This window comes from Leucoraja erinacea, chromosome 4, assembly GCF_028641065.1.
Source record: "Leucoraja erinacea ecotype New England chromosome 4, Leri_hhj_1, whole genome shotgun sequence".
In the NCBI taxonomy this organism is placed as follows: Eukaryota; Metazoa; Chordata; class Chondrichthyes; order Rajiformes; family Rajidae; genus Leucoraja; species Leucoraja erinaceus.
In genome coordinates this window covers 43,912,764-43,931,808 of record NC_073380.1, presented here as the reverse complement: position 1 = coordinate 43,931,808, position 19,045 = coordinate 43,912,764, and the positions used below count along the sequence as shown (strand labels likewise).

The window sequence follows — 19,045 nt, the reverse complement described above, 5'->3', positions numbered from 1 at the left end:
AGGCCACATTTGGAATATTGTGAGCAATTTTGGGCACCATATCTGAAGAAGGATGCACAGGCTCTAGAGAGGGTCCAGAGGAGGTTTACAAGAATGATCCCAGGAATGAGTAGGTTAATCTATGATGATTGTGTCGGCACTGTGCCTGTACTCGCTGGAGTTTAGAAGAATGAGGGGGGACCTCATTAAAACATTCAGAATATTGAAAGGCTTGGATGGCGTGGATATGGAGAGGATGTTTCCACTAATGGGATAGTCTAGGACAGAATTAAAGGACATTATTTTAGGAAGATGAGGAAAAATGTCTTTAGTCAGAGTGTGGTGACTCTCTTTGCCACAGAAGGCTGTGGAGGCCAAGTTCTGTGGATATTTTTAAGGCAGAGATAGATAAATTCTTGATTAGTGCAGATGTCAGATCCCCTTCATTCTTCTAAACCCCAGCGAGTACAAGCCCAGTGCCAACAAAGGTTAATCATAGGTTAACCTACTCTTTTCTAAATTTTAAAGAGCCACTGAGTGTGGACTTCATTGATGAACTAATTAATGGAATTAAACTTGAAAAGCAGGCACCATTTGTTTCAGATTCAGATTCAGATTCAGAAAACTTTATTGTCTGTCGTAACAGAAAATCTTCTTTGACGTGGCTCAACATACAGACAGGACAATGTACTGATAAGCAGTCATACAACACAGATTTCTGCGAGCACACACAGTGTGTATCGATCTTAAAAGCAAATATAAAGATTAAAAACTGTAAAAATAGACAAGATAAAAGTTGTGGATACGTGTAAAGTGACAATGCGTCAGGGTTAATTTGTCCATTGTTCATTTTTTATTTAAGCTGTTTATGGCAATGGGTATGAATGAGTTTTTGTGGATGTTTTTCTTGGATAGGGGGACTTTATATCGGCGGCCTGATGGCAGAAGTTGGAAAGACTTGTGCAGGGGGTGGGTGGGATCCTGTGTAATGAGATTGGCTTTCCTTTTAACTGCCTGGGTGTGGAGTACTGATAATTAATTTACAGAATAACTATTTTCATTCTGTAGGTAGATTCTAATTAACTAAAAGTGAATGCTTCCTGAAATTGGCGTTAGTGTTTACCATTGTAATATTAAGGTTTTCCAGCAGAGCAATAATTTTAGGCTTAGAAATGAGCCCACTTGAGTTTCTACCACTGTAAATCAGTCGAAGATTGCTTTTGCACTATTTTGTGTTTGAGCAACAATGCTGTTAATATCACCCAAATCACACAATGACTCAGGGTCCAACCGCACAAAAAAAACTAATCAGCTCTTTTGAACATGCTATTTAATCGCATTCTCCTAACTTTCTTCCTTTTCTAGTCCCTCAATTTGCTGCTTCTCAAGTAGATTTTCAATTCTCTTTTAAAAGTTACCATTATATCTGCTTCAAAAACTCTTTTTGACAGGATGTTCCAGATTTTAACATTTTTTCTAAAATAAAGTTCCTGCACTGCGGTTCTTTTGTTAGGTATGTTAAATTTCTGTCTATTGGTAACGAAAGTTTCCAAAAAAGGGAATAATTTCCTCATTTTCTGTTAAACCCCAATAAATTTAACCCATTCCTTCACTACTTCTTGTTCTGTTTTTTCTCATCATAATTCCTGACTTTATTACAATTATTATTGCAGAATAATAATTACCACTGGATTTATAAAGAGCTAATATAAAAATAATTGTTGTAATTGGGGTTCGATAGAGTTGAGGAAACATACCTGCAGATCAAATGTCGATAGACACAAAATGCTGGAGTAACTCAGCGGGACAGGCAGCATCTCTGGAGAGAAGTAATGGGTGACGTTTCGTGTCGAGATTCTCGACCTGAAACGTCACCCATTCCTTCTCTCCAGAGATGCTACCTGTCCCACTGAGTTATTCCAGCTTTTTGTGTCTACCTTCGATTTAAACCAGCATCTGCAGTTCTTCCCTACACAAATCAAATGATTATGTCTTGAACGATAAAATGGTGAACAGTGAATGGTAAACCTTTATTTTACAGTATATTCTGTCTCAAGTATGTAATAGGAGTCAGTTGTAAGTGTTTTGCTTCTGGCAACCCATTTTATACAAATTATATAACTAAAGAATCTTTAAGTGAGACTCATTTTCCATAAGTCATTCCCAATGATAAATTTAAAATAAATGTTACCATACGAACAATATCCAGTGGAAAAAAATAAATTCTAATCACTGAGATTAAAAACTAAAATAAATGGCTCATTTTGTTCATTTTTTTCCCTTTTTTATAGTGTCCTTGATAGTCCAAACCGATTGGATGAAGAACATCGATTGATAGCAAGATATGCAGCACGACTAGCTGCTGAAGCAGCATCTTCAGTAAGTTTGAGTTTTTTTCAGTTTAGTTTATTGGCACGTGTTTAGAGGTACAGTGAAAAGCTTTTGTTGCATGCTAACTAGTCAGCAGAAAGACAATACATGATTACAATCGAGCCGAATGGGGGATGGATTACAAGAATTAAAGCTTCAGACCCGTTAAGCTGCTGATGACAAGTTGAGTATTTCTGTTTTATTGCCCTGCTACCTATTTCCTGGGTCATCAGTGAACTATGGGGTCATATCTTTGCCACCTTCATCCCAGTCATTGACATAAATTGTAAAACCTTCATTCTGCAGCACATCACTTGCCATCCAAAAAATGTCTCCATTTTGTTTGCTGTTAGCCTCTAACAGTGATGTTTTTTAAGGATTTATTTGCGCTACGATACGATAGAACTTTATTTATCCCAGTAGGGAAATTGATCTGCCAACAGTCATAAAAAGCACAAAATACATGAGACATGAAATTAAAGTGATGAGTGGAAAGGCTTGGGGGATGTGCAAGGATTGAGGGGAGGGGAGGGGTCTGCCTCAGTCTCAGTCTACCCCATGACAGAAGGGGGGCGGAGTTGTAAAATTTGATAGACAATAGGTGCAGCAGTAGGCCATTCGGCCGTTCGAGCCAGCACCGCCATTCACTGTGATCATGGCTGATCATCCCCAATCAGTACCACGTTCCTGCCTTCTCCCCATATCCCCTGACTCCGCTATCTTTATGAGCCCTATCTAGCTCTCTCTTGAAAGTATCCAGAGAACCGGCCTCCACCGCCCTCTGAGGCAGAGAATTCCACAGACTCACCACTCTCTGGGTGAAAAACTGTTTCTTCATCTCCGTTCTAAATGGCTTACCCCTTACCCTTAAACTGCGGCCCCTGGTTCTGGACTTCCCCAACATCGGGAACATGTTTCCTGCCTCCAGCGTGTTCAAACCCTTAATAATCTTATATGTTTCAATAAGATACCTGCTCATCCTTCTAAACTCCAGAGTATACAAGCCCAGCTGCTCCATTTTCATCTCCGTTCTAAATGGCTTACTCCTAATTCTTAAACTGTGGTCACAGGGAAGAAAGATTTCCTATGGCGTTCTGTCCTGCATCTTGGATTCCCAGATTCCAGTTCTGACCTAGCTCACCTCAGGGCCCTGCCTCAAGCCTCCTTTCTCTAATCACCCAGAATCCTACTCCCATCCATACCATTCCCACTTGATTCGGACATAAGTTTAGTCAAGGGGTTAAATTCCATTAGATCTCACAGTTAAAGTCAGTGATCAAGTTTAATTTCAAAAATGGTCCAGCAAAGACGCAACAGGTTAATATACAATATTGTTTACACTGTAACATAATTGGCAACTTGGGTATAACTGCTGCAAATGCAAACCTATCCCCTCTTCTGTGATCTCCAATGCATTCTATTGATCTGCAGTAAAAATTGCGCTAATTATAAATGTTTCCAAATCTTTCTAGCAACAGCGCGCTCCCTCTGATATTACTTCTACCATAGATGCAAATAAGCAGCAGCGGCAGTTGATTGCTGAACTTGAAAACAAAAATAGGTAAGTGTCCACTCTTAATTTTATGTTCCTATACCTGTACTTTGCATGTCCAACGAAAATGGTCGGATGATGGCAAGGTGGTAAAATGACGGGGCTAGTCATTCAGAGGCCGGGACTAATGGGGATAGCCACTTGAGTTCAAATCCAACCATGGCAGCTATGAAAACTAAATTCAGTGAATAAAAGAAAAGACTTCTAAGTTGATCTGCTCTGACTTATGTTTGACTCAAAGGCCCTCAAAAATGACCACTCAGTTCTACCATGACAGCCACATTGATGCAGAGAAGAAATAAACCAGATGGATCAATGGGTTGTCTGAGGTCCGGAGTACGATGTTTACATATCTGTTGAACTGCTGCAAGTAAGAATTTAATTGTTCCTTTTCGGGACAGTAAAACACTTTTGACTCTTGACTCTCGGCACTGAGTTCTGGGAGTGGTATATGAAGGCCAATCAACCTTGCATAGTCTTCCACAGAAACGGCCGGCGACCATTGTCCCATGGATGGACAAGTCATGCAGCACCGTGTCATAGTTCTCTCAGAATCTAACCAGAAGATGGCAGAAAATGCTGGAAATGCACAGCAGGTCACAAGGAATAGGAGTAGAAATAGATCATTTGGCCCACAAAGCCTACGCCGCCATTCAATCATAGCTGATCTATCTCTCCCTCCGAATCCCATTCTCCTGCCTTCTCCCCATAATCTCTGACACCTGTACTAATCAAGAAGTACTGCAGGTCAAGCAGGACCTGTAGAAGGAAGCACAGTTAAATGTTTTATGTCTGAAACCTGTCATCAGAACAGAGAAAGAGGGAAATTGGTTAATTTTGGGTTGCAAAGATGAGGGGAGGAGCAACCCGTTGTGCTACCTAAAACTACCTAGTTTCTTATGAACTGTCCTGCACCTGAAGCGTTACCTGTTTCTCTTTGCACAAGTTGTGTGTTTCCAGTATTTTCTGACTTTAATTCAAACTTCTGGCATCTGCAATTGCTTTATTTTCCCACTGAGAGAATCCAGACTCCTCCATCATAATCCCTGAGTGGCCCTGTCCCCATCAGGTGGAACAGACCCATCCGTGTAGGCCAGGGAGGCACAATGTTACAATGTGTAGGAAAGAACTATAGATGCTGGTTTACACCGAAGGTAGACACAAAATGTTGGAGTAACATCAGACTGAAGAAGGGTCTCGACCTGAAACATCACCTATTCCTTTTCTCCAGCCTGACCTGCTGAGTTACTCCAGTATTTTGTGTCCATCTTCAGGGGGGCACATTGGTATATGGCCAAGAGGAGGCAGTCCTCAAAATTGATTCATGATCCCACAAAGCCTCAAGGTACCAGATTAAACATGGGCAAGGAAATCGCTTCCCGATTACTGCCATCATCCTCCCTATGATAGTGAATCACTGCTCTTACATGTTGATCAACATTTGGAAGAAGCACTGAAAGTTGCAAGGGCACTAAGTGAATGTACGCTGATGGGGGACTTCAATATCCATCGCCAAGAGGGACTTGGTAACACCACCAGGCATTGAATCCTGAGGGATATAACTGCCAGATTGTTCTGCCACAGTTGAAACAACATGAAGATTAACATCTCTCCTCATTGATCTGCTTGTGGAATACCATTGGTAGAAGTAAACACTCACAACAAAGGCACCATCTGTTATATAGGATGTCCACATATCTCAGCTGTTATCAAGCAATTGAATCACCCTACCAACAACTGGAGAGCAGTCCTGAGCTACTATCTACCTCATTGGAGACTCTTGGACTAAAAAACTAAACTAAACTAAAACTAAACTCACTCCAGCATAACCATCAAGCCCAGATATTAATACAGTTTTATTGAGTGCAGAAGAGCATACTGGGTGCAGCTGTTTAGTATATGTGTACTGAGGGACAGTGAAAAACATGATTACAGTCGAATCATCCACAGTGTACAGATATAGAATAAAGGGAATAACCGAAGATAGACACAAAAAGCTGGAGTAACTCAGTGGGTCAAGCAGCATCTCTAGAGAAAAGGAATGGGTGACGTTTTGGGTCAAGACCCTTCATCATATTGAGCCTATTCCTTTTCTCCAGAGATGCTGCCTGGTCTGCTGAGTAACTCCGTCTTTTGGTGTCTATCTTCGGTTTAAACCAGCATCTGCAGTTCTTCTCTACACATAACGGGAATAACGTTTAGTGTAAATAAAGTCTGATGAAAGATAGTCCAAGGGTCCCCAGTGAAGTAAATAGTGGGAAATACTTTAAAATGAGGTGGCAATGTGGTGAAGCTGCAACACTAAAACAGCAAGGGTGATCCAGTTCCAGATCAGATCAATGTTTTTCACCCCTTCTCATCATGCCAGTTAAACAACCAGTCGTAGGAGCCAACTCCAAAGATGATTCTCATCCTTCATATTGGTGGAGCCCCGCATGTGAATGCTGAAGAGAAGGTTGATGTTTTGGAGCAATGTTAAAGTGTCTAATGGACGGATCTCTCTCCACACCCTCCTGAAGGCCCACCATTTGCAACCAATTCCATTTCATCAATATGATATCAAGTAACCATTGGATACAGTACCTGCTATTGGACTATTTGGGTCCTATTTTGACTGATGTTTTTAAAAAAAAAAGTTCAGTTTGTGTTCCCTGTCCATTTATCCTCTGATTCCGAGGAGTGTGCACAGAACTGAAGTGTGCACAGAACAGAACAGATAATAAAGATCCATTGCCTGGAAGATTTGAAGTGATCTACTACAGCTGGTAGAGTTGCTGCGTAAGAGCACCAGAGAGCCAGGTTCAATCCTGACCTCGGGTGCTGTCTTTGTGGAATTTGCACACTCTCCCTGTGACTGTAAGTTCTGGGTGCTCTGGTTTTCTTCCATATCCCAAAAGACCTGTTGGTTTGTAGGTTAATTGGTCTTAATAAATTGCCCCTAGTTTTTTAAGGGGTGGATAAAAATGTGAGATAACAGAACTGGTGTGAATGCATGATCAATGGTTGGGGTAGACTCGGTTGGCGTATCTCTAAACTTGAATTAAAAGCTTTGAAGCATTCTAATCATAATTCTAACTAGTATCTGCAATTGTGTTCTACGTCAATTTATTTGTTGCAATATAAGCCTGCAATAACATTTGTCATTCATCAGAGAAATCCTGCAAGAAATTCAGAGATTGAGGCTGGAGCACGAACAGGCATCTCAACCCACACCTGAGAAGGCACAACAGAATCCAACCCTTCTTGCTGAGCTACGACTCCTCAGGTAACTCATTGAAAATGCAGTTGGATTGAAAATTTGACTGGGAGACAGACGTTGACCAGAGATGAGGTCAGTCGCAGGCCAGAGATCTCTTCAAACTTTTCTCTTCAATTTCTCTTTTCCACTCTATCTCTGACCTTATGCCCAACCGTTCAAAGGGTATTATATTGTCATATATACCAATTAAGGTACAGAGGAACTCGATTTAACATAGTCATAGTAAAAAAAAAGCAACAAAACACACAACTACATGAAAATTAACATAAACATTCACCACAGCGAATTCGCCACATTCCTCACTATGGTGGAAGGCAATAAAGTCAAATCTTCTTCACACTTTATTCTCCTGCGGTCGGGGCAGTCAGACCATCTGCAGTCAGGGTGATCGAAGCTCCCACGCCGGGGTGGTTGAAGCTCCTGCGGCTTGGAGCTCCCGAAGTCGGTCCCTAGCCAAGGGACTGCAAGCTCCACAATGTTAAAATCCGCAGGCTCCCGCAGTTGGAGCTCCCAAAGTCAATCCCCTGCAAGAGGCCGCCAGCTCCTTAATGTTTGGCCACAGTGGTGATGGAGACACGATACGGAAATCACATCTCCGTCGAGATAAGAGATTTTTAAAAGTTTTCCCTAACCCCCCCCACCACCACCCTCCAATAAAACAAAGCTAAAGAGCACTAAAACATAAAGAGCACTAAAAAACGACAAAGAAGAAAAGGACGAGACAGACTGTTGGTGAAGCAGCCACTGCGGCGTCATCAGGTGGTTAATATCCCTCAGTCTTGGGGCTAAAGGAATCAAGGGATATGGGGGGGAAAGCATGAACGGGTTACTGACTTTAAATGATCAGCCATGATCATATTGAATGGTGGTGCTGGCTAAAAGGGCCAAATGGCCTCCTCCAGCACCTATTTTTCTATGTTTCCCTCTTCTACAATAGGAATTTTTTCCCACATCCTGCTGAAGTGAAGGGAAATAAAATGTTATTTTGGATAAATAGTGCTGTCCATTACAGGTAAGAAAGAACTAAAGACAGTGGTATACTGGCCAGGGTGTCAGCTTGCCCGATGGCAAGTGGGCCCCTGATGAAGTAGGCCCCTGATGAAGTGGGCCCCCTTTGTCTCCTGGCAACCAATATTTTTAGACCCAGTCTGCCACTGACTAAAGATGCTGGTAAAATCGAAGGTTGACACAAAATGCTGGATTAACTCAGCGGGTGAGGCACACAAAATGCTGGAGTAACTCTGCGAGCAGTCTCACCCGCTGAGTTACTCCAGCATTTTAGATTTTGATGACAGTGCACACTGTATGCGTGGATGGGAGAGAGTGTGAGATTGCAACCTGTTGTAGATTGTTGTAGTCTGTTGATAAGTCTGCCTTTGTGCTGTGATCCACAGAGGTCAACACCTCACTTACCCTGGTTACAAAAATGAGTAAAGGGAATGAGAGGACAAAATATCAGGACAGAAATATCTCTGCTTAATTATCACAAAAATTGTTTATCATGATCCACTGTAGTCCTTGACCAATCATTGAGTTCAGCCGTTTGTATGAAGTTACTGCAGAATTTGGGCATGCCGATCATTTATAAACTAAGCTATTAATGGAGATAAATGATTTTGTTGGGCTCCTTAAAGACTGCCCAGTTCTATTTTCATATGCTCTTGAAAGGTTCGTATCATTCCTCTACCCATCGGCAATGAGGTTTGGATGTTTGAATCACGCAGGTAGTCTATTAAAAGGTAGACAACAACAGTCTGGTGTACAATGATCTTCTGCTTGTTCCCCTCCAAATTTTTCAGGTTTTAAGGCACTATCCACTTTAATGTGAGGCACTTGGGTGCATAGATCAGATGTTTTTTTCATTTTTTTTTTCATCGTCAACTCATCTCTGTCCATCTCTACTTTGACAGCAGCATACCACAAACTCCAGAGGCATTTGAGTACATAATAATTATTTTTTTGTTTGATCGTTATGTTTGAGTAGTGTCAGAACAAACTAATTCAATACCAAGTTATGTTACTTTGATTTTGTTCTTGTTTCTACAATCATGTTCATCAAAATGACAGATATAATTGTGCTGAGTAATCCACACATTACCTAGATCCAAAATCACTATTAATGACTCATGTAAATCTTTCCTACTGTCTGCTTTATCAATACATTTGATTTCAAAATTAATTTTAAACAAAAACAAGAGGGCATAGGTTTAAGATGAGAGGAAGGAGTTTGAAAGGGAATATGAGGGAAATTTGAGAGTGGTTGATATCATGATCACACTGATGAAGGAGTTGGTGGTGTGTGAAATCAATACATTTAAGAGAAATTTAATTAGGCACTTAAATAGGCAAGACATCATAGGATTCAACTTAGTGCAAGCAAATGGGGTCAGTGTAGATGGAAAAAATGTTGGTGTGGACAAAGAAGGCCAAAGGACTCATTTCTGTGCAGTACCACTAAGAATCTACAATTAAGTGCAAAAAAGCTTTCTGAAATGTTCACAAATAGAAAATTACGTAATAGATTAACTAATTGAACTAAGAAAACATTGTAGTAGAAATGTTGTAGAACTGTTAGACAATAGACAATAGCTGCAGGAGTGGGCCATTTGGCCCTTCGAGCCTGCACCGCCATTCAATGTGATCATGGCTGATCATCCCCAATCAGTACCCCGTTCCTGCCTTCTCCCCATATCCCCTGACTCCGCTATTTTTTAAGAGCCCTATCTAGCTCTCTTTTGAAAGCATCCAGAGAACCTGCCTCCACCGCCCTCTGAGGCAGAGAATTCCACAGACTCACCATTCTCTGTGAGAAAAAGTGTTTCCTCGTCTCCGTTCTAAATGGCTTACTAATTATTCTTAAACTGTGGCGCCTGGTTCTGGACTCCCCCAACATCGGGAACACATTTCCTGCCTCTAGCATGTCCAAGCCCTTAACAATCTTATATGTTTCAATAAGATGCCCTCTCATCCTTCTAAACTCCAGAGTGTACAAGCCCAGCTGCTCCATTCTCTCAGCATATGACAGTCCCGCCATCCCAGGAATTAACCTTGTAAACCTACGTTGCACTCCCTCAATAGAAAGAATGTCCTTCCTCAAATTAGGTGACCAGAACTGCACACAATGCTCCAGGTGTGGTCTCACTAGGGCTCTGTACAACTGCAGAAGGACCTCTTTGCTCCTATATTTGATTCCTCTTGTTATAAAGGCCAACATGCCATTCGCTTTCTTCACTGCCTGCTGTACCTGCATGCTTACTTTCATAGACTGTTCAAACTAAAAATAAATTATTTACTTCTTCACAGTTAAATCATACAGATGGACCTGCACCTGCCAAATATTAACATGCTTGATCAATCAAGCTGATGTTATGGAATTGATCCCAGGCAAGAAGGATTAAAGAGAATCCCAATTCATTGTATAGTTGTATTAGGAACAAGAGGGTAGCTGGTGAAAGGATAGGTCCACTCAAGGACAAAGGAGGCAGTTCATGCATGGAGCCAGATGAAGTGGGTGAGTTGTGTCTATCTGAGGTCCTTAATGAGTACCTTGCAACAGTAAGTAGTCACTAAGGAGAAGACCTTGGCGCATAAAGAGATCAGGAAGGAGCGTGTTGATAGCATATCATTAGGGGGGGGAGCTGCTGGGTCTCTCGAAAAGCAGCAAGGTAGTAAGTCCCCAGTGCTAATGGGGTCTATCACAGGGTGCTGAGGGAGGCAAAGGACGAGCTTGCTGGAGCCTTGACAGATCCTTGTATCAACTTTAGCAATGGGAAATTTCAGAGAAATTGGAAAATAGTTAATGCTGTTCCTTTGTTTAAGAAGGGGAACAGGGATTATCCAGGAAATAATATGCTAGTGAACCGTACATCAATGGTGGAAATTATTAGAATAAATTCTTGAGGTCAGGATTTACTCGCTGTTGGAAAAGCACAGATTTATTAGGCATAGTCAGCAAGGCTTTGCGTGAGGTAGGACCTGCTTCACAAACTTGGTTGTGTAATGAATATGATTGAGTGTAAAGTAGTGAATTCTGTTTACATGAAGTTTTGTAAAGCATTTCACAAGGCGACTCATGATAGGCTGGTCCGTAAGATTAAATCAAATGAGATCCATGTTAAGTTGGATACAAAATTTGCTTGGATATAGACAACATACAGTATTAGTGAGGGGTATTTTTCAGACTGGAGGTCTGTGACAAATGGTGTTCTGCAGAGATCAAAGCTGGCATCCCTGTTGTTTCCAATATATCCAAATGATTTGACTAAGAATGTAGGTGGACTAATTCACTGGATTTTTTCTAGAGAGAGTTAGATCTAGCTCTTTGGGCTAACGGAATCCAGGGATATGGGGAGAAAGCAGGAACGGCGTACTGATTTTGGATGATCAGCCATGATCATATTGAATGACGGTGCTGGCTCGAAGGGCCAAATAGCCTACTCCTGCACCTATTTTTTATGTTTCTATATAGGTGGACTAATTATTAAGCCTGAAGATGACTCAATAATTGAGTCTGAAGAAGGGTTTCGGCCCGAAACATTGCCTATTCCCTTCGCTCCATAGATGCAGCCGCACCCGCTGAGTTTCTCCAGCATTTTTGTCTACCTTCGATTTTGCAGCATCTGCAGTTCCTTCTTGAACATGAGTCAATAAATGGTGGAGTTGTGGATAGTAGGGGAGGTTGTCGAAGGTTACAGCAGAATATAGATCAGTTGGAAATTTGGATGGAGAAATGGCAGATGGAGTTTAATCTATACAAATGTTAAGTGATGCATTTCGGGGGGTCAAATGTAAGGGCAAGGTACACAATAAGTGGTGGAACCTACAGGAGCATTGATGTACCGAGGGACCTTGGGGTACAAATCCACAGCTTCCTGAAAGTGGCAACACAACCAGATTGGGTGGTAATTAAGCCATATGGCTTGCCTTCTTCATTCTGGGCATTGAGTATAAAAGTTGGCAAGGCAAGTTGCGGCTAGGTAAACCTTTATTTGAGCCACATTTGGAGTATCGTGTGCAAATCTGGTCACAGCACTACTGGAAATATGTGGAAGCTTTGGAGAGGATACAGAAGAGGTTGATGTTTCCTATATTGGAAGGTAGTAACTACAAGGAGAATTTAGACAAATTTGGATTGTTTTATTTGGCACGTCCGAGGTTGAGGAGTGACCTAATAGAAGTATATAATATTACAGAGGCACAGATAGTCAAAGTCTTTTTCCCAGTTTAGAAATGTCAAATACTAGAGACAATTGGTTTAATGGGAGGTGGGGAAAGTTAGATATGTCTGAGGCAAGTTTTTTTTAGATGGGGAACATGATGCCAGAGAAGGTGGTGTAAACACAGATACGTTGGTAACATTTTAAACGCATTTAGACAGATCCAGGAACAGGCAAAGAATGTAGTCTTTTGTTAGACAGGTACATGGATAGGACAGGTTTAGAGGGATATGGACCAAGCGCACGCAAGTGGGACTAGTGTAGTCGGGACATTGTTGGCAGTGTGGGCGTGTTGGGCTGAAGGGCCTGTTTCCACATTGTAAGACTCTTAAGAAGGCAGAGATGCTGCTTGTCCTGCTGAGTAACTCCAGCAGTTTGTGTCTATCTTGCAATTTTAGTTCTTCGTATGACGGAATAAAACATGGAAATATTTGGATAATCGTGGCGCATATTCGACTGGCACTTCAATTAAATGCTCTCATGCCTCTTACATCCAGGAGTTATAGAGCGTGGGGAAAAGCATGCAGAAGCATGCCTTCAATGCAAGATTTTGAATGGGAACCTGCCCAAACAGATTCCAGCCTGCAGTCTAGTGCTGGAAAGCATTTGGAGCTAACTGTACTTTTCATTAAAAATATGTCCCCTTTTCCTAATTACTCTTCTCTTAAGAACTCTGTCGAATCTTGTATTCCAATTTGATTACAATCCAGAAGCTGCCGACAATCTCTCCCCTCCATGTCCCAACGAGAGATTTATTTCCCCAATTCTCTACATTACATGATGCCCTGAATCTCCCCACTGCCCTATCACCCCTGCTCAATGGATCTATCCCGCACAGTCTGCAATTTCACCCCCCCATCTATTTTGGACTTTTGTTACTTATCTAAAGTTATTCTTTCTTTGAGCACGTTAAAGTTAACATCTCTTGAATGCTCAAATTTTGGAGTGTGTCCACTTGAACAAGATGTTGTCAGACAGCAAATCGCATGTTTCATGTGCCTTTCCCAGCTTGCAGGAATTTCTAGCCAAATATTTTTGGATTGCACTGCCTGTTATTATGTAGGGAATTGAGCACTTGATGATTTAATTAAAAATAAAGTCTTCATTACTTTCATACATTTGAGCTGCATATCAATTCCACTAGAGCACCTTTTCATTTATTTTCACACTTTGTGGCTTTTTTGAAATTTTGAGATACAAGTATAAATTGCAACGGTATGAGGAGCAGGTTAGATTTGGTAGCATTTAAATATATATATATATCATGACTTGCAACAAATATACATTGTTGTAAGGTATAAAGCTTCTGATTGGAACTGTCTAAAATTATTTCACATAGGAATTTGTAAAGAACAGGTATAACCATATAACAATTACAGCACGGAAACAGGCCATCTCGGCCCTACAAGTCCGTGCCGAACAATTATTTTTCCCCTTAGTCCCACCTGCCTGCACTCATACCATACCCTCCATTCCCTTCTCATCCATATGCCTATTAATTTTTTTTTTTAAAATGATACCAATCCATATGCCTATCCAATTTATTTTTAAATGATACCAGGTACTTCGTAATTGACATGAAATTATGGTTTAGTTAGGTCCTGGTACAGAAATATGTTTGTTGAGCTGTAATATTGTATAAGATGAACTATTTACATATTACTGCTGCTACTTGTGTCTATGTTTCTCACACACTATAAATGTAGTCAAAGTGTGTCCCCAGCTTCCAGCAGTATTAGCTATGACTCATCCTCTAATTATTCCCTTGAGGAAAAGTGCCTCACTTCCATTTAATGCCTGGCACTGGTGCAGCTAGAGTTAGGAATATGTGGATTCAGAGATACAAATCACTAGCTTGACCTCACGTCACGCCTAGTATAGACTTGTTAAACAGATAAGCAGCAGCTTCAATGTTTCAACATCATATTCAGCTGTCAATAAGACGTGAGGGAGATGGGGCTGGATGGAAGGTAAATTATTTTTTGTGGCAGTGCATGCTTTTTATTTCCCCTCATGTATTACTCTGGCAACTGGCAGAATCAGTTTTGATTCTCCCCCTAGCAACAAACATACCATCAGTTTGTTGTTTGTTGGTGAAAGCCAAACATTTGTTTAAAATTCAGCTGATATAGAAATAAAAGTAATATTTATTGATTCTTGCTGATCATTGGCAGGATAGATTAGTATTCAGTGTTTTGCGGTCTAGCAATGCATCTGGAGTAGCCCTTTGGCTACAGGCAACCCCCGTGTCATGAAAGCTCTGACATGAATTTTCGACTACCAAAATCTTCATTAAAATATGCCCCCTTTTCTTAGTTGCTCTTCTCTTAAGAACCCTGCCCAATTTCATGTTTTTGAAACCAGTTTGGCTGAGCTAACTCTATATCAGTGCTTTACAGGCGAGTCTTCGAGGCAAATCAAGTGACTTGGAGTTAGCCACTGCAGTCCGAGTCTTACCATGCAGCTGTATGTAAGCAAAGCAGAGACAATATTTTCAAAGGGAATTGGTTGTTTGAAATACAGTGTCAGCTGTTCTGACGTCTGTATGCGGAGTTGCAAATGGTTTTTATCCAGGGTATTTTCCCAGTGTGTAGGAGAGACTGGCGGGATGGATGGAATGGGGATTTTCTGGCCTCAGCGGGACTTCAGGTATTTTCTACTGGGTGGGAATAGGGCATTCCTGCGTTCCCTTACTTCCCACCAAACTATCCTCATCCGAGCCCCAACAATCATTGGTTGGGCCAAGCCGAGTCTCTGAGGCGGCTCATTCACTGAGTCTTCCCGCTCACTCTCCCATCACAGCTGTTTCTGTGATCTTCCAATTATTGATGATTGTTTATTTTAAAAAATGTGGGTTCGAAACCGTTCTCAGGAATAGAAAGATCCCGGGGGCCTGCCTACATTGCTAATATTTCGGAAGGGATGACAAAAGATCACCATTTTCTCATTGTAAATCAGATTCCCAGCTGCAATTTATTGAACAGAGAAAATATTTGGATCCCCTTGTGCAGTGAAAGTAGGTTAACATATGTTGTATCATAAACTGAAAAGTAATGTGTTGTAAAATATTACCATCAGTAATTTTATATTACAGAACACTACTGGGTTCATGCTCATATATTTATATTAGACTGTAATGGTGACAGAAGAAGGCGATTTTTTTTTCACCAGGGGAGAGAGGGCATTGAACGCTTTGTTATGGCTGTGACTCATACTCCTCCTGGTGGAGAACACAAGGTTACCAAGGCTGGTTGCACTAAGGAGATAGGTCAGAGCCAGCAGGTTATGAAATAGTGCATAAAATAAGAAGATGTAAAGAGGATAAAATAATTAAAATATTATTTCAACACATATACAAAGAAAAGATTGGAATATGTAATTTCAAAAGCATCATTTCATGAAATATTCAACACGTTTGACCCAACAAATACATCACCATATTTCTTTACCTGTGATCAATATCTAAAATCACAAAGGATTCTTCTCTTAAATAAAAAGATCAGGTTGCGAAACAATTTTTTTTTTTTAGTGAAATGGAATCGTATATTTAATTTATTTTCTAGTACTAGTTTTGTTTGAAACCGGTTAAAATAAATGAATGATTTTGTAGATGATTAAGTATTTAGGGGAAGAATTACATGTATATGGCCAATGCCATTTTTGTAAACAAAAAGGTGCTAGCATGTATGATTAAGAAACAGGCATGTCATGTGGGCAGAAAGCAGAATAATGTTGTTTAACTTTATAGTGGTGCTGCTATGCTGTAACAAAGCACTGTATAGGGCCATGGAAATGAATGAGCATATGATTCTTTCAGAAGCTATAAGGTGGCCTCTGTCTATGCACTTTATGGCTCAGTACTAAACTTTGCCTTTGCCTTTTTTGCTTACATATTAGGAACCTATTCTATTTCCTCTACCATTTACTGCTATTCATATTACATTACAGTTCAATTCACACATTTAATTTTTTTACATACTTACATTTGTGCAAGAATAAAGAGGAAGGGTTAACAAATATAATACATACACAATTTGGATGCACGTTAATACCAGTTTCCAGTTTAGCATGTGACATGTAGGTACAGTGCATTCAGAAAGTATTCAGGCCCCTTCACTTATTCCACATTTTGTTACGTTACAGCCTTATTTTAAAATGGATTAAAAACATTTTTTTTATCATCAATCTACACACAATACCCCAGAATGAAGAAGCAAAAACAGGTGTTTAGAAATGTTTGCAAATTAATCAAAAATAAATAACTGAATATCACATTTACATAAGTATTCAGACCCTTTGATTTGACATTCAAAATTGAGCTTAGGTGCATCCTGTTTCCATTGATTATCCTTGAGATGTTTCTACAACTTGATTGGAGTCCACCAGTGGTAAATTAAATTGATTGTATATGATTTGGAAAGGCACACACCTGTCTATATAAAGTCCCACAGTTGACAGTGCATGTCAGAGCAAAAACCAAGCTATGAGGACGAAGGAAATGTGCGTAGATCTCCGAGACATGATTGTGTCGAGACACAGATCTGGGGAAGGGTCTAAAACAATTTCTGTAGCATTGCAGGTCCTGAAGAGCACAGTGGCTTCTGTCGTTCATAAATGAAAGAACTTTGGAACCATCAGGACTCTTCATAGAGCTGGCACCCGCCCGAACTGAGCAATCGGAGGACAAGGGCCTTGGTCAGGAGGTGACCAAGAACCCGATGGTCACTTTGACAGAGCTCCAAAGTTCCTTTGTGGAGATGGGTGAACCTTCCAGAAGGACAACTATATCTGCAGCATTCCACCAATCAGGCCTTAATGGTAGAGTCTCCAGATGGAGACTCCTCAGTAAAAGGCACATGGCAGCTCGCTTATAGTTTGCCAAAAGGCACCTAAGGTCTCTCAGACCATGAGAAACAAGATTCTCTGGTCTGATGAAACCAAGATTGAACTCTTTGGCCTGAATACCAAGCGTCACATCTGGAGGAAACCAGGCACACTTATCACCTGGCCAATACCATACCTACGGTGACAACATCATGCTGTGGGGATGTTTTTCAGCGGCAGGAACTGAGGGACTAGTCAGGATCGAGGGAAAGATGATTGGAGCAAAGTACAGTGAGGTCCTTGATGAAAACCTGCTCCAGAGCGTTCTGGATCTCAGACTGGGGCAGAGGTTCATTCACCTTCCAGCAGGTCAACGACCCTAAACACACAGCCAAGACAACGCAGGAGTGGCTTTGTGAGAAGTCTGTGAATGTACTTGAGTTGCCCAGCCAGAGCCCGGACTTGAACCCGATCGAACATCCCTGGAGGGACCTGAAAATAGCTGTGCATCGATGCTCCCCATCCAACCTGACAGAGCTTGAGAGGATCTGCAGAGAAGAATGGGAGAAATTACCCAAATACAGGTGTGCCAAACTTATAGCGTCATACCCAAGAAGACATGAAGCTGTAATCGTTGCCAAAGGTGCCTCAACAAAGTACTGAGTAAAGGGTCTGAATACTTATGTAAATGTGATTTTTCAGTAATTTCCATTTAATTACTTTGCAAAAATTTCTAAACACCTGTTTTTGCTTCTTCATTCTGGGGTATTGTGTGTAGATTGATGATAAAAAAAAAATGTTTTAATCCATTTTAAAATAAGGCTGTAACGTAACAAAATGTGGAGTAAGTGAAGGGGTCTGAATACTTTCTGAACGTATATAAATATTGGCAATCCATTTTGGGTTATTGACATACTGGGATAGGCACTTGTTCATAAATCACTTGTGGCTCCCTGAAAAAGATACAGTAGAAAGATTATGATCTGAATCAGTGTCCACTGCTGATCTAACATTACCACTGATAAACTGAATCTCGAAAAGGCATCTAATGCCATATGTTCACTCTGCACATTGCATCAAGCATTGTATTCCAACCTGTATTATCAAGAAACCATCAATTAGCTTTGGGCACCATATCTGAGGAAGGATGTGCTGGCTTCGGAGAGAGGGCGCAGAGGAGGTTTACAAGAATGATCCCAGGAACAATTAAGTTAACATATGATGAACGTTTGAAGGCACTGGGCCTATGTTTGCTGGAGTTTAGAAGAATGATGGGGACCTCATTGAAACGTACAGAATAGTGTAGGGCTTGGATAGAGTGGATGTGGATGTTTTTACTAGTGGGAGAGTCTAGGACTAGAGGTCATAGCCTCAGAATTAAAGGACATTCTTTTAGGAAGGAAACGAGGAGGGATTCATCTAGCCGAAGGGTCGTGAATCTCTGGAATTCTTTGCCACAGTAGGCTGTGGAGGCAAAGTCAGTAGATCTCTTTAAGGCAGAGATAGATAGATTCTTGATTAGTAAAGATGTCAGAGGTTATGGGCAGTGTGGATCCCCAGCAACACCCATGGCAACTCATCCACCCAATCCGGGCCCATGAGCCGCGCTTTCAATGTGGACTTCAGATGCCGGCGAAACCACTCAACCAACCCGTTGGCCTGAGGATGGTATGCAGTTGTATGATGTAGCTGCGCACCGTACAGCTGAGTCACAGGGCAGAGGTGAACTGAGCACCACGGTCTGTAGAAATGTCAGCAGGAACACCAAAACGTGAGCCGCGAGGGCCCGAGCACAAGTCGCGGCGGTGTCGGGCGAGCCCGTGCTCCCGGATGCACTGGAACAGC

General features: G+C 41.2%; 1 protein-coding gene across 18 annotated transcripts in view; it reads left to right on the top strand.

Moving 5' to 3' along the window:
* The window catches only part of dtna (dystrobrevin, alpha), a 223,332-nt gene that overhangs the window by 167,445 nt on the left and 36,842 nt on the right, over positions 1-19,045 (top strand). For all 18 annotated transcript variants that reach the window (XM_055634132.1, XM_055634128.1, XM_055634137.1 and 15 more), the window contains 3 exons: positions 2,271-2,358; positions 3,822-3,910; positions 7,053-7,166. In XM_055634132.1, coding sequence (XP_055490107.1) covers positions 2,271-2,358; positions 3,822-3,910; positions 7,053-7,166 — 291 coding nt within the window. The remainder of the gene's footprint in view (positions 1-2,270; positions 2,359-3,821; positions 3,911-7,052; positions 7,167-19,045) is intronic.